This window comes from Podarcis filfolensis (assembly GCF_964270895.1).
Source record: "Podarcis filfolensis genome assembly, chromosome: 1".
Classification (NCBI taxonomy): Eukaryota; Metazoa; Chordata; class Lepidosauria; order Squamata; family Lacertidae; genus Podarcis; species Podarcis filfolensis.
Genome location: NC_139604.1, coordinates 69,823,152 through 69,838,504, shown reverse-complemented (window position 1 = coordinate 69,838,504; position 15,353 = coordinate 69,823,152). Strand labels below are relative to the sequence as shown.

Genomic DNA, 15,353 nt, shown 5'->3' with positions numbered 1-15,353 from the left:
CAAACGGAGTGTGTGTTATATAAAAAACGGTTGCATTCACGTATCATTACCCAGCTTAATTATCAGCTTCTTTTACTCTGAAAAGCACTGGATTTGATGGGCCTACATGGGCATTTCTCCAAAGACCCTTGTGCTCAAAACTGCTGAAGCATATTTAAAGAAACAAGCTATAATCCTCAAGATACCTTGATATGCCTTTGGAACAGAACCAAGATCCCCTTTTCCCTCTCTAGAAGTGGATATCTCCAGAACCTTCTTCCTCCCTCCCATCCCTTTCATATATCCAATAATTAAAATGCTTTACAAGGATAGGAAGCATGGGCAAAGCCGGGGGGGGCAAGGAGGGGCAGCTGCCCCCCATCAAGAAAAATACATAGCTAACTAAAGTTCTGCACCCCCAACAAAAGACTAACAGAAATCCTTGCTACACCCATGATAGGAAGTGTTTTGTAGTACCATAGCACCTCCTGATGTACCAGGATTCATGTTCTAGAGACCACGCTTAAGCATGAAGAGTAAAACAGCCAACTGCAGCAGTATATTCCATTATACTTTGTGTCCTCCAAGATGTTTTGGACAGCACTTATTGACCCCAGTCAGTGCTGGTTGGTGCTGATTGGATTTGTGGAGGGCACCAGATTGGCAAAGACCAGTGCTTTTTTCTAGAAAAAGAGGTGCTGGAACTCACAATGAACACCTCTCTTGTTCTCTTAGAATAACAATGGCGCCCACCTGAGAGGTGCTGGAACTTAGTTTTGACAAGTTCTGGCTGGAGGGGAAAGCCCTGGTAAAGACTGTACAATTACCATGAGAGAAGAGACAAAGCAGTAGAGAGTAGCATCCTAATATCCCTATCAATTATTATTTATATTATATATAGTGATCATCTGCTAGTTTTACTGTAGTTGTCTGCAAACTACAGATATACGTACGAAGGACTGTAATTAGCAACTTTATTTGTTCATCTAGTGATTGTTTTGTACTGTTAAGTTGTTAAGAGTGTGCCTGTTTATTGATGGGATTTTATTTTATTTATTTCATTTTGAAACAAAACTATATGATATAAAAAGGCCACCTGCTCCCTGCCTCTCCCCTCCCCTCCCCTCCTCCTCCTCCTCCTTTTAAAAAAGTGGCACTGAATGTATCTGGTAGAAGCACACATACTACAGCAGAAGACCAGATCACACTACAGTTGCCATGGGGATGTCATTGACTCTGAGCCGTAATATATATGAACTACTTAACTGCATGGGCCCCTGCCATGTGTCAAGAGTCTTCACCTTTCCACCAGCAACAAGGAGTGGGGGCATGGAGATAGCAGAAATGCATGCATTTGTTCTATATATCGCAAACAGCTGGAAAATCATTGTCAAAGGCATTGCCATGGCAACTGGGATTTGTTTTCTTCTGGACCATATTGCTCTTATAGGTTACATTTTAAAAATGAAACACTTCCCATCCTACAATGTGAAACATTTCCAGGATGGTATACAACAAGGTAGTAAGGGAAAAGCTAAACATAAGAAGGCTAAAACCCAGCACCCTTGATCTGCCATGGTGGGAGGGCTGCAGGGGGCAGAGGTTTAATTTCCCCAAGCCCAAAACCACTCAGCCAGCCTCTGCCTACAAAGCAATGCTGGTGTCACTTCTCTGCCACAAAACTCCCAGTTCCACCTGCTAAAGGTCCTGGTGAGCAGGGGGAACTATTGGCATTAGCCCACAGAAAACCCCAAAATGGGATTTTACACTATTTTATGCAAATTGTTTAAAGATTTAATCTTGCATTAAAGCACTATACATACTTTGTTTAAAACAACAACTGGAAATAAAAATCTTAAAGGAGGGAGTTTGCTTACCCAAGTAGTCTCCTTTGGAAGAACTATTTAGTACTTCATCAACATCAAAGATGGTACAGGGTGACACAGGGCTTTTAACTTTGACATCTGCTTTATTCCTAAAGCTGCTGAATAGGTTCCACACATTGTTCCTCTGTTCAGGACCATCCAAAACGGAATCAGCGTTTTTGTTCCTGTGCCTTAGAGATGAATAGCGGGTGTTCTTTTGATTGTGAGCACACCACTCATCCCTGGCAGACTTCCAGAGGTTCTCTTTAAGGGTAAACCTTTCTAGAAGTGTTGGCACATCATCAGCATTGGTAGAAGAGGAATGTTCGGGTTTATGAAGACTCTGGGAAGGGCTGCTATGCGCACTGTAAACAGGAAAAGACGTGCCTTTGTCAACACATGAATATTCCTCTCTCGGACTGCTGGAAAAATGAGACCCATTTGAACTCCTCATTCCAAGTCTTTTTTCTGCATCATCCAACACACCGAGCTCCTGTGTTTGTACGTTATAGTCTCCATGATTCTTGCTGCATCTGAGACTAGCAGAGCGAACCAGGGCCTGCGGGAAATTGAAAAATGTGCTTTCCAAAGGAAATTTGGCAGGTGTGTCCTGGGCCTTTTTCAAACCTGCTGGAGGAGAAGTAAGAGGTTCTATGATGGATTTCTTTATAGCTTTGGCAATTAGCCTCAGTGGTGATTTCGGTTGGGTGGCAGTGTGTTCTTTGGGACAGTCACCAACATTCTTTGAAAGCGTCTGTCCAGGAGACAAAACTGGAGAATGGTTATCTGAGAACCTCTGAGATTGACCACAACTGGATTGTTTCGGTATGTTCTCATATCTGTTAAAATAAGCATTCTTCTGGTCTGGTATTCCTTGGCAGTCATGTTCCGTTCTTGTAATATCTAGCTCAGCATCATCCAGAGCAGGTCTTCTGGGCTTCTGCTCCATTGAAAGTGTCAACCTCCTCATTATCTTGTTTTTAGCTTTGTTCAAATGTTTGTCATGCTGTTCTTTGGCATTCTTATCTTCGTCATCAGGGTCTGCAGAGGACAACCCTGAATTCTTTGTATACAACTGAGAGATCAGTGGCTCACTATTCATCACCCAGTTTCCTAAATGTGCATCTTCAGTTCTGTAATCCTTGCCTTCAAGCTGAGGGTAACTGAGAGGTGAAGTCAGATCAATGTGACAAGTGGATTTGCTATGTGCCAATGGAAAGCTATCAGGGCAGTTGTGGAGTGAATAGTGAGGAACATAGGATGCAATTTCACTGGGTTTATCTCTGGCTTTTCCTTTCCTTTGAAATGCTGGGCTGTGTAGCTTGAAATGTCCTCTTGTAATTTCTGGACTCTTGTCAGGAGATGTCAGCTGTATGGAATGCATAAAATGATTATTTTTAGAGGAAAATGCAGCCAGGTCACCCTTGCTTCTATTTAGAGAGTGTTCTCAAACAATTACATGAGAAAATACACTCCCCCATAAAAATGCCAGAAAGCCTCACAAAAACATTCCAATAAAATGGAAAAGGAATACACTAGAACTGCAGGGTCTTGCTTTTATCCAAATATCCCTGGGAGACAGTCAAGATATTTAGATATTCAGATGTCTGTAGGAGTTCACTGCAATATATATATATATATATATATATATATATATATATATATATATACACACACAGCAGACAAACAGCTAGTGTAGGTTAAAAAAAGTTTTCCATTTTTTTAAAACAACAACAACAAGATGGTGACATAGTACAGTCATACCTTGGAAGTCGAACGGAATTTGTTGCAGAAGTCCGTTTGACTTCCAAAACATTCGCAAACCAAAGCACAACTTCTGATTGGCTGCAGGAAGCTCCTGCAGCCAATCAGAAGCCATGGAATCCTCGCCAGACATTTGGCTTCCAAAACTAGTTTGCAGACCAGAACACTCACTTCCACGTTTGCAGTGTTTGGGAGCCAAAACGTTCGAGAACTAAGCTGTTCAACAACCAAGGTACGACTGTATTGTATTATGCTTGTGTAACTACTATTCACTAGGAGGCAAGTTCAGTCTGATCTAGACAGTGACCCTCCCATCCATGGTTGCACTAACCCACTGAAGAAAGCATAAGCTACAAATAATTTATAATCTAAACATTTTGTTTATTTGTTTGCAAACCACCCTTCATCCATACATCTCACTGTAAAAATACAACAAAAAACACAAAACGCTATACATATGTAACTATACATATTTACAGCAATACCCTGTAGTATTTATACCGTAGTATTATATTGCACTTCTTCAACAAAGCATACTGTTAAAAATGTGTTGCTTCATACCTCTGTCTGAAAGACCTCATCCTTAAAGTCACTTTGAACACAGGCAGAGGTATCCTTTGAAGACGACCCGTTTTTCTTGTTGTACAATAGAGGAAAATCTACAAAGGGAAAAGTGAACCCATAAAAGTGAGTTCATTGGAATAGATCCATGGAGTCCATGCTATTGAAACTACCCTTCCACATTACAGGTACCCAGTGCTTCCCCCACCCTAAAAAAAATGTTTAGGAGTACTTTCACTTTCCCACTCATATTGAAATACTGCCCCTCAATGAGGCCAAACTTAGATTCACAAAATGTTTGGGGGTATGCGTACCCCTGCATCCCCCCCAGAAAAAAGCACTGCAGGTACCCAACCGGCAACCAATGCCGCCCATATAGACCATGTGGGACCTTGAAGGTCACTATCCAGCTCCCTGCCACAGTATAGCATTGTGTTTTGTTTTGTTTTTTAAAAATCATTTTAATCAATTAGGTGGCACAGAAAAACAGCAGCAGCAGCAGCAACAACAACAACAACAGTGACATAGCAAAATGATGATGATGATGATGATGATATTCTCCTGTATCCACCATTCCATTCTGCTCCCCAGCCAGGCTACAAGCCATGATGGCTTTTATGGTGTTTTGCAACTTTGACCTGTTGCAGGACCTTAGCAGAGCATACGCAGAGTTCCAGAAAGCAATCAGTTGCAGGCAGGATGAACGAAGCAGGAACAAGATGCTGCTACCAGTAACTTGGTTACTTAGAGGTGTTTATTATTTACAGCAGACTCTACAAGTTACTATATAAAAGAACAGATACACATCTTAACTAGCTGTCTCTTAAGAAACTCCAAACAACTCTCAGAACTCAGAACACCACACTGACCAACAAAACTATCCAGTCAGCAAGGCCATAAGTCATCATGCCTGCGTGAGACCTCAACCAATGGTAGAGCTGTATCCAAGGTCTCATATCTCCAGGCAGAATAACTCCTCTCTGCTCAGTCATCTTGGCTTTCGGCCAATGCTTAATTGAGTCTGTGTGAAGCTGCACAGAATGGCATGTAGTCAAAAATCCCAACAGGCTATGCTCTGCCTCCACAGTTAGAGGCAGCAATGCATCTGAATACCAGTTGTTGGAAACCAGGGGGATGGAGAGGTCTCTTGTGCTCATCTTCTGCTTGCTGGTTTCCTACGGGCATCTGGTTGGCCACTGTGAGAAGGGCATGCTGGACTAGATTGGCCATTGGCCTGATCGAGAAGGCTCTTCTTACGTTCTTATGTTTGGGGTGCTACGCCCAATAGTAAACATGTTTTTAAATGCCCAGTTAATTTTAAAAAAACATTTTTGCCCTGGCCCTAAAAAATAGGAAAGGTGACCCAGTGAACAGTGCCGTATATATGGGGGGGACTAGCTGGGTTTTTTTGGCCTTGGTGAAGCCTCCAGAGAGGCACCATTGAGGCTTCCAGACATGTGTATGGGGGTGCCAAAAGGAGTCTTTGACCCAGGTGAAATAAAGCTTCGTTTTGCACCTGCAGGGAAAGGGGCTTTCCATAGCTGCATTGCTGCTACTTGTTGCAACAATCCTCAAGTCTGCAGGAGGTGGTTTCTAGAGAAAGGCATCAGCCTGATGACCTCAGCATGCATGCAGGTTGGTGGGTATGGGAGGAGGTGGCTACACATTGCTCCAGTCATCTATTGGCATCCCTATTTTATTCAGAGATGTGCAATCAATCCCCTTTTCAGTTTTCATCAGTTCCCAAAGTGTAAAGGAGCTATAAAATACGCAATTCAACTAAACATGAAATAGTTAAAATCAACAATTCAGCCTGTGCCACTGAGTGAAAAAAGAAATCTAATTATTCCGGTGCAATTAATATTATAGAAAACTACCCACACTCAGAGAAGCTTGTAGGATGCTGTTTCTATGTAACTGCTTTAGGGCTTTAAAAACAACACCACCAAATTGGATGTTCAATACTATCGAGTTCTACCATGGCTTTGCAAATTGGCTGCCACATTCGGATTCCCTGACTGCAGTCTTCGGGTCCTGTCAGGTTCTCCTCTCACCCCTGCAACAGAAAGTCTCACTGGCTAACAATATTGCCATATAAACCATCACCAGCTTGCCATCGTGTAATTTCCTTAAGAATTGTGTGGCAGAGTTTCTGCTGCTCCATCATTTCCCCACCAAATGGCAACTTTTCCACAGTGGAATTCAAGGGCCCCCCCTCCATCCCTTCATTGACTGAATGGCTGGTGCCAATTAAGCACAGCAGGAGACAAGAGCGGCAGTTGTCAAAGATCTTTTATTTCAGACGCAATGGAGGAAATGTTTTTGTTCTCTGCAACGTAGGAGACAATGTTTATTCCAATATGGATTCTTGGATCACATAACTTAATATCGAATGTGTATTTCTCTCTCTCTCTCTCTCAACAAAATAGTAAATGCAGGAAATATTTGCACAGCTTTGGATAAATCAACACATTTATTAATATAAGTGTTATTACAGTTCATTGTCCTGAAAGGCAAGTAAAATGACTCCAGCTGATGCCTGCAAATTTAAAACAAGCAAGGGATATCCTGGATAATAATAAATAATAAGAATAATTTTATTATTTATACCCCGTCCATCTGGTTGGATTTCCCCAGCCACTCTGGGAGGCCTACAGTACATATAAAAACATCCAAAATGTCAAACATTTAAAACTTCCCGATACAGGACAGCTTTCAGATGTTTTCTAAAAGTTGTGTAATTCTTTATCTCTGGATTTTATTGACTGATATGCTATAGTTTATTTATTATTTTATTTCATAAAATGTGTAAGTCGCTTGATTTTTTTTAAAAAATGAACAAACCTCCAAGCAGTTTGCAAAAAAGATAAAACAATAAAATTATCAATAAGAAAAATGATCAATAATGATCTGATACTTTCAAAACGTTGAAATAACAATAGACTAATAACAGACTGAAGCCAGCATCAACTTGCTAAACATCTGGGTAAAAGGTAAAGGTATAGGGACCATTAGGTCCAGTCATGGCCGACTCTGGGGTTGCGGCGCTCATCTCGCTTTATTGGCCGAGGGAGCCAGCATACAGCTTCTGGGTCATGTGGCCAGCATGACTAAGCCGCTTCTGGCGAACCAGAGCAGCGCACGGAAACGCCGTTTACCTTCCCACCGGAGTGGTACCTATTTATCTACTTGTACTTTGACGTGCTTTTGAACTGCTAGGTGGACAGGAGCAGGGACCGAGCAACGGAAGCTCACCCCGTCGTGGGGATTCGAACGTCTAAATAACAATGTTTAGGAGAGCAAGGTGGCAGACAGTTTTCTCCACTGAGCTGTAGTTGTTCAATAGGTCAGGGCTAGGTAGGGCTTCTTGAGGATAAGGCACACCAACACCTCCTTCAGAGTCATTGTCTCCCACCCCCCTTCCTGCAAAGAAGCATTAGCTACCCCTTCTATCTGACTGACCAATTCCCTTCAGCTAACTTTCATAGGCAAGGATATCCAGAGAGCAGGACTCTCCTAGTGTTTAATTCATCTCCGCTTCAGCAACTGAAACTAAACCAATACCATTGGAACAGCGAGTGCTCTCGACCCTTTCATGCATACTCTAACCCCAATGACGCTCACGCCAGAGCAAATATGAACAACCTTTGCCCCCAAAGTTCCTAGCAAAGTTGTCCCAGCTCCAGCAAGTTTGCCATCTATAGCCATTTCTGGACTGGGATAGCCTTGCTGTCCCAGTGATTGCCAGCAAATTCCTTGTAATGTGCTTCTTCCCCAAACTTCTTAGTTTCACCTTCAGATCCTAGGATTCAAGGAATGGAGGTAAGAGCAGCTCTGTTGATTCAGACCAAAGAGCCACCGTAATCCAACCTCCAGCTTCCAACAGTGGTCAACTAGATGCTTCTTGGAAAGCCAACTGGCTGGGCTTGAAAGGAGCCTTGTAGCCACAGGTTCCCTAGCCAGCATCACCATACTTTATATTTAGTTTTACTTTGCAAGCTACAAGGTTGCATGAAGGCAACATCCTCAACATCCTCTCCATTTGCTTGCTCTATAGCAGCTGCTATTCAGAATAGCACCTCTGAACCTTGAGGATTAGTTAGCTAAGTAAGAGTGGTCCTTCATAACTATGTCTAAGCTCAGGTCAAAGCTGTGAAGTCAGATGTGGGCAGGCTTCAGTTTTCCAGAACCCCAAAATCCCCCAGTCAGAGCCAGGTGCACAATAGCAGCTTGGGAAACAACCTTAGAATTAAGAAACAGGATGTATTTGAGAACATGCTTAGCCCAATTGTTTGTTCTTACTAGTGAATGAAGTTAGTAGTCATTCCATATAAAAATCCATCCCTGGATTTCACCCCCAAATGCTTTCTTCATTAGAGCAGCCGTATTTAGAAAGAAATACTTTAGAAAGAAAGTATTCTTCATTAGAGCAGCCATATTTAGAAAGAAATACTTTAGAAAGAATTTAGAAAGAAATAGAAAGAATTGCTGCGACAATTAGGAGAACTATTGGTCATTGTCTTATCAATCTGCCAGTAAATCCTGATCTACCTTCTGCCCATCTGATCTAAGTCAGTGGCTACCACCATGCATTTATTATGTACTGTGTGAAAACAGGATTTTGTTTGTCCTGATCTCCCATCAATTTCATAGGTTCTAGCATAATGTGGGGGAGGAGAGAGCCAGTGTGGTGTAGTGGTTAAGAGCGGTGGACTCGTAATCTGGTGAACCAGGTTCGCTTCCCTACTCCTCCACATGCAGCTGCTAGTCACACTTCTCTGAAGTCTCTAAGCCCCACTCACCTCACAGAGTGTTTGTTGTGGGGGAAGAAGGGGAAGGAGACTGTTAGCCGCTTTGAGACTCCTTCGGGTAGTGATAAAGCGGGATGTCAAATCCAAACTCCTCTTCCTCCTCCTCCTCCTCCTCCTCCTCTGCATCCCATCATCATCCTTCCCCAACCACCCTTTCTTCTAAGCATAAAACATCCCAAACATGTTAAGCCCATCTCCTTAACCACTTGTCACCCTTTTCTTTCTTTCTTTCTTTCTTTCTTTCTTTCTTTCTTTCTTTCTTTCATGGGGTGATCAGCTCATGACTGAGAGTAAAGCAACAATGCTTGCAATACAGAACCCAAACCATTGTGGGGCAGTAGACAAAAAAGCTATCTATTCTTCCCTCGCTGATTCCTTCTTGAGTATCTACCTGCAAATTGTTCTTCTCACGTATCTGACATTCCTGCTGCTTCGTCTTCAGTGTTAGACCTTCCTTTTGTTAACTTCATGACTCCATGAAAGCTATGCATAAGCTTGTTTTGCTATGTTAGCAGCACTGAAGTGACCTCCCTTGAGCACAAGCCTGGGCAGTGTGTGAAGGTCTTGGGCTGCGCAGACAACAATATCAGCCTCTCTGATGTGGTCCAAAGGAAAGCAGAGCAACATGTTTGGCACCAGCTTGGCTGCAGGAGTTGCTGGAAGGAGACATACAAGATGCCATCCGACCGTCTTAGGGACTCCACTCTCAATTTGTGTAGAGTTTACTCCTTTGCCTTTGCTTCTCCCAAAGAAGTTCTACAAGGCAATGGATACAGATTGTTCCTCAGGGTTTATTCCTGAAGCCTTTCTCATGAATGAGCATAATTGCAAGGCAGTGGAGGTTTAGGATTAGGGCAGTGATAGCCAAACTTGGCCCTCCAGCTGTTTTGGGACTACAGTTCCCATCATCCCTGACCACTGGTCCTGTTAGCTAGGGATGATGGGAGTTGTAGTCAGGAGGGCCAAGTTTGGCCATCACTGGATTAGGGTTTTTCTTCTCTTAGATGGGCTACCTTGCAGGTTAATGAGGCCCATCTGTTCCTGTATACACTTGTATGTACTCTGAATAGATTTGCTTATCAGCAAATTAAGTTTCTTTATTCTTTCAACCAGCAGTTTTAACAGACTATTTCTGCAATCTGCTGCAATAGATATGCCAAACTTCAACACTTGCACCACCTTGCTATTCTAGCAGCAACATGTGATTTTCTTCAACTACACCCCTCCTCTCCCTTCATTAGTTCATTAGATCATGGCACCCAAATTAGTGCCAAAAGCAGGAAACCCAGACAAAAGCACTGAAGCACACCTGCATCAGATTAGCCTTTGCAAATGGCTGCTTGTGGAGGTGGGGAAGCCATGGAATTGTTTAGCGGAGAGAAAGATGAGTTTTGCATGAACAGGTGCAAATGAATTCAGATGACACACACACCTGAACCTTAGGAACTTGGCTTCACCGCAAGCCAACAGAAAAACTGTTCCTGTTCGTTTGTTTGATTGACTGATCCAGTTTAAAGGCTTATTTGAATATTATGTGACTGCACTTCTAACCCAATTCTGGAAGAGATTACAGCTCCCCTTATTTTTACATTGACATTATGAAATACGCTCACTTAAGGGGGAGGGGAGTGAACTGAACTTACGCACGCACACACTGCCCTGGGTGACAAGTCTGTGTTGAAGATTCTGGTTTCTAGACACACTGAATTTTACAAAGATATTAAAACCACAGCTTTTCAGACAATGGCGGGTGGAGGTGGTGAATCAAAATCCTGTGGTTGGGGCAGGAGCTGGTTTCTGTCAGTAGATGGGTTTTGCTATTTTCTTAAAATTCACTCATCTCCTTCTGGTGGGCTGTTAGCTCCCTCTGGAGATTCATCACCAGACCCACATGGGAGGTTTACACACATAGATAGGCAAAGCTTTAAACAAATGTGTAAATGAGCAAGCTGCAAAAGGAGCTGGCAGTAGGTTTGCTCCCCACCTACCCTTAAAAGATTGTTAAAGTTTTGCCTCTTGTTGGTTTTTAACCAGTAGGCGAAGGCACAGCTATACAAAAACTGGTCTTACAAACTTCGGTAGAAGAGGAAGAAACTACAGAAAAGAAGAAAATAGAAACTAATTGTGGAAGCTGCAGTCAGGATTATTACTCTTAATGCTGCTATTACTACTACTACTACTACTACTACTACTAACAACAACAGCATTATTATAGGAAGTGGGCTCTGGCAAGTTCTCACAATTACTGTGCCTAATAATAATAATAATTTATTATTTATACCCCAGCCACTCTGATCAGCTCCCAACAGAATATTAAAAACACAATAAAACATCACACATTAAAAACTTCCCTAAACAGGGCTGCCTTCAGATGTCTTCTAAAAGTCAGATAGTTGTTTATTTCCTTGACATATGATGGGAGGGCGTTCCACAGGGCGGGTGCCACTACCGAGAAGGCCCTCTGCCTGGTTCCCTGTAACCTCACTTCTCACAGTGAGGGAACTGCCAGAAGGCCCTTGGAGCTGGACCTCAGTGTCTGGGCTGAACGATGGGGGTGGAGACACTCCTTCAGGTATACTGGGCCAAGGCCATTTAGGGCTTTAAAGGTCAGCACCAACACTTTGAATTATGCTCGCAAATGTATTGGGAACTGTTATGTACTGAGTTGAATAGGATCCAAACTGCAGCAGTCTGATTGGTCCTAGAACAATAGGATTCAGAATGCAGCAGTCTGATTGGTCCTAGAACAATGCAGCAGTATGATTGGTTGGCAGGAACCACCCAATCATGCTCCAGATAGAAGTGAATCCACAACCTGATTGGCTTACAGTAGAATTCCGGAATTAGCCAATCATGTGCAGCCCATTATGTAAATAATGTATATAAAGCAGATGCTTTGAGGGGACTTTCATTCATTCCTCCTCACCACTATGAGCTGAATAAAGAGCATGAAATCACTTTGCGACTCTGAGTATATTTCAGGAACCAATGCAGATCTCTCAGGACCGGTGTTACATGGTCCTGACAGCCACTCCCAGTCACCAGTCTAGCTGCCGCATTCTGGATTAGTTGGAGTTTCCAGGTCACCTTCAAAAGTAGCCCCACGCAGAATGAATTGCAGAAGCCGAATAACAGCTTCAGAGATTGTATGTCAACCAAATGGGCATGCCACTGTGACGGCAACTTGCTCAGAGATCCAAGTGTGTCCCCGAATGCTGAGAGGTCCACATGTACATAGTAGAAGACAGACCACAGGCAAGAGATACCTGAGCAGTATCACAAGAACACAGGAATCTGTATTACACCAAATCAGATCATTGGCCCCTCTAGGGCAGCAGCTTTCTGGGGTTTCAGACTGGAGACCTTCCCAACCTGGCTTGGAGATATCAGGGACTGAATGTGGGACCTTCTGTTGTAAGAGTATAAGAAGAGTCTTGCAGGATCAGGCCAGTGGGCCCATCTAGCACAGGTTGTAGTTGTCACAGACACCAACCAGATGCCTCCGGGAAGCCCAAAAGCAGGACCCAAGCACAGCAACACTCTCCCCTCCAGCACCTGGCATTCAGAAGCTAGTGGAAGCAGAACATAGGCATCAGGATTAGAGGCCATGGATAGCCTTCTGCAAGCAAGGCAGATGCTCCTCCACTTAGGCTGTTGGACTCCAAATTCTAACACATGTATGTTTTGCAGATGCAGGATGGGCCAGAAGGGAGAACCAATCATGTGACTATCATTCATTTGAAATCCCAGCAGGGGAAAACCTCATGAGAAAAGGGAACCAGTGGAAAGGAAAACAGTTAAGACCCATTCTAAATCTTACTTGACTGAATTTTCTTCTTCCAGTTTTGGTACTTTTTTGATGCAGAAGGTTCTCGAAGACTGTGGGCTCGTTGAAGAGCTAAAGAGATGGAAAAGGACACTTTAAAATGGTCCGTTTGAAAAAGATTTAAAACAATATATTGAATGAATAGAGGTTTCACTAAGGGGTCAAGCAACTGTATGTCCTTTTGTGCTTCTATTCCCTGCCCTGGAAGTGAAATTCCATGGTCCCAAGAATAGTATATCCCCCCCCCCCCGCCCTGAGCTACTGTAACACATTGGCAATTCCAAATCAAACACCAAACAATGTCTAGATCTGCACTATCTACATCAGACATTTCCCATTAGTAACTTATATACACACACAAAAACAGCAGGGTTAAAGCACTCTTCAGTTGCAATCCTGTATACACACTGAGAGTAAGTCTTCCAGTACGTAATAGCATTTATTTCTGAGTAAATATATATGGTGGAACCTTGGTTCCCAAATGGCTTAGTTGCCGTACAAATCGGCTCCTGAATGCCACAAACCCAGAAGTAAGTGTTCCAGTTTGCAAAGGTTTTTCGGAAGCCGAACATCCGACGCAGCTTCCACTTGGGTGCAGGAAGCTCCTGCAGCCAATCGGAAGCCACGCCTTGGTTTTTGAATGGTTTCAGGAGTCGAATGGACTCCCAGAATGGATTAAGTTTGAGAACCAAGGTTGCATAGGGTTGCATCCAGAGGTGTTTTTTTCAGCCGGAACTCAGTTCTGGCACCTCTCAGGTGGGCACCATTCCCATTCTAAGAGAGCAAGAGTGAGTTCTGGCACATCTTTCCCCAGAAAAACAGCACTGGTTGCATCTTTAGTGTCATCTGAAATGGCCTTCATTTTAAGCAGTAGAGCAGAGGCAGGAAACCTTCTTGCCTCTGGATATTTGTACTACTAGCTCCCACCATCCCCTGACCATTGGGTGATGCTGGGTGATGCTGATGGAAGCTGGAGTCCAGCACCATCAAGAGAGGCACAGCTTCTGCTCCTCATCCCTGCCAGCAGAGTATACAGTTAAGATTTCTGTTTTGAAAGCATAGGTTTACAGTCAGCAACTTGAAAGACCGAACAGGCATGCAGATCAATATGAAAGTGCCTATTAACCACTAGAGGGCAACGTTCACCAACCAGTGTTTCCTCAGAAAGTGCCACTTCTCGACTCCTTGGAATTGCTGTTCAACTTTTAAATGATTAACTTTCACAGAATCCTGCGTCACAAGAGCTTGTTTTGTGCCCTGCAGATTCTATGGCTCTTATTGTTTCTCTTTCATGTGGGCTTTCACACACACACACACACACACACACACACACATACACATATATAAAATTAAAACTGAGGGAGAAAATGTAACATTTGTCTTTCTCTGCAGAAGTTATTTATCACCATGACCATTCCCATGGGAATATGCAGAGCACAATAAACAGAACTCTTCCAATATGCTTCAGGAAAAAGCTAGTTGCACTGCGCAGGCAAACAAACAATGAAAGTAAGAAAGCATATGCAACAGAGCCGCGGGGGTGGAACGGAGATATAAAAGGCAACTAAGGAGCAAAAAAGGGAGAAAATACATGATGTACCATGTGACCCTCTCAATGACAATGAAGGGTTTGGAGGTAAGATAACAGCAAGCTAAGAGGAACATTTGTAACATAGATTGATCTTGAGAAAGAAAGTTGAGCTTTATTTGGCCAAAACAAAGCAAGGGGAAGAGAAAGGCTTTTGCTGTTATTACACATGGTCCTCTTCAGCTGGACACCTCTTCAGTTCCCTGTTGCATTTCCAAAGATAATCGTTATTCAAACAGCAATTTAATTCATACAAGGCTCTTTGCCTGGGGTGCTTGGATTAAAATATTGCCTTTTTATCAAGTTATTGTTCTGCAAATTTATGTCTGCAATGTGCTGTCAGAGCAAAAAACCGAATTAACCTCCACTTTATATTTCTCTGAACAATTTCACATCAAAGGCAACTGGAGAAGCCTGTGGTTGCAGAGCGGTTACAGGTCACGATGAAAAACCTTGGTCTTTTGAAACGAAACAAGGATAAAAATAAAATAATGGAAAAATAAAAGAATGAAACCTATTCAGGATTCTATCAGTATTATTGTGTTTAATGACACTTACCTTGCAACCATGCAAATTCAGGCCTATGCATTTTTGCGGTGTTGTGTTCAGTTGCTTGGATGTAGTCTGTGATGTTTTTCTTTTTAATTCCACAATCCCCTCCCCACTCTCTAGAGCAGGTGTGGGGAACCATTTGCCCTCCAGATGTTGCTGAACTACACCTCCCATCGGCACCAGCAAGCACAGCCAGTGGCCAGTTTGATGTGAGTTGCAGTTCATCAACATTTGAAGGGCCACAGGTTCCCTCCCTCTGCTCTTGAGTATTGGTGGGCATCCTATGATCACCAAGATGTTACTGGACTACAATTCCCATTATACGTGACCTTTGGCCATATTGGCTGGGACTGACGGGAGCTGTAGTTCAGAAGTACCTGGAGGGCCAAGGGTTCCCCAGCAGTGCT

At 43.1% G+C, this 15,353-nt stretch overlaps 1 protein-coding gene across 7 annotated transcripts in view; it reads right to left on the bottom strand.

Moving 5' to 3' along the window:
- MICAL2 (microtubule associated monooxygenase, calponin and LIM domain containing 2) overlaps positions 1–15,353 on the bottom strand; it is a 141,452-nt gene that overhangs the window by 17,002 nt on the left and 109,097 nt on the right. For all 7 annotated transcript variants that reach the window (XM_083595899.1, XM_083595907.1, XM_083595905.1 and 4 more), the window contains 3 exons: positions 12,801–12,878; positions 4,170–4,267; positions 1,857–3,213 (listed from right to left, as the gene is read on the bottom strand). In XM_083595899.1, the coding sequence (XP_083452025.1) occupies positions 1,857–3,213; positions 4,170–4,267; positions 12,801–12,878 (1,533 nt within the window). The remainder of the gene's footprint in view (positions 1–1,856; positions 3,214–4,169; positions 4,268–12,800; positions 12,879–15,353) is intronic.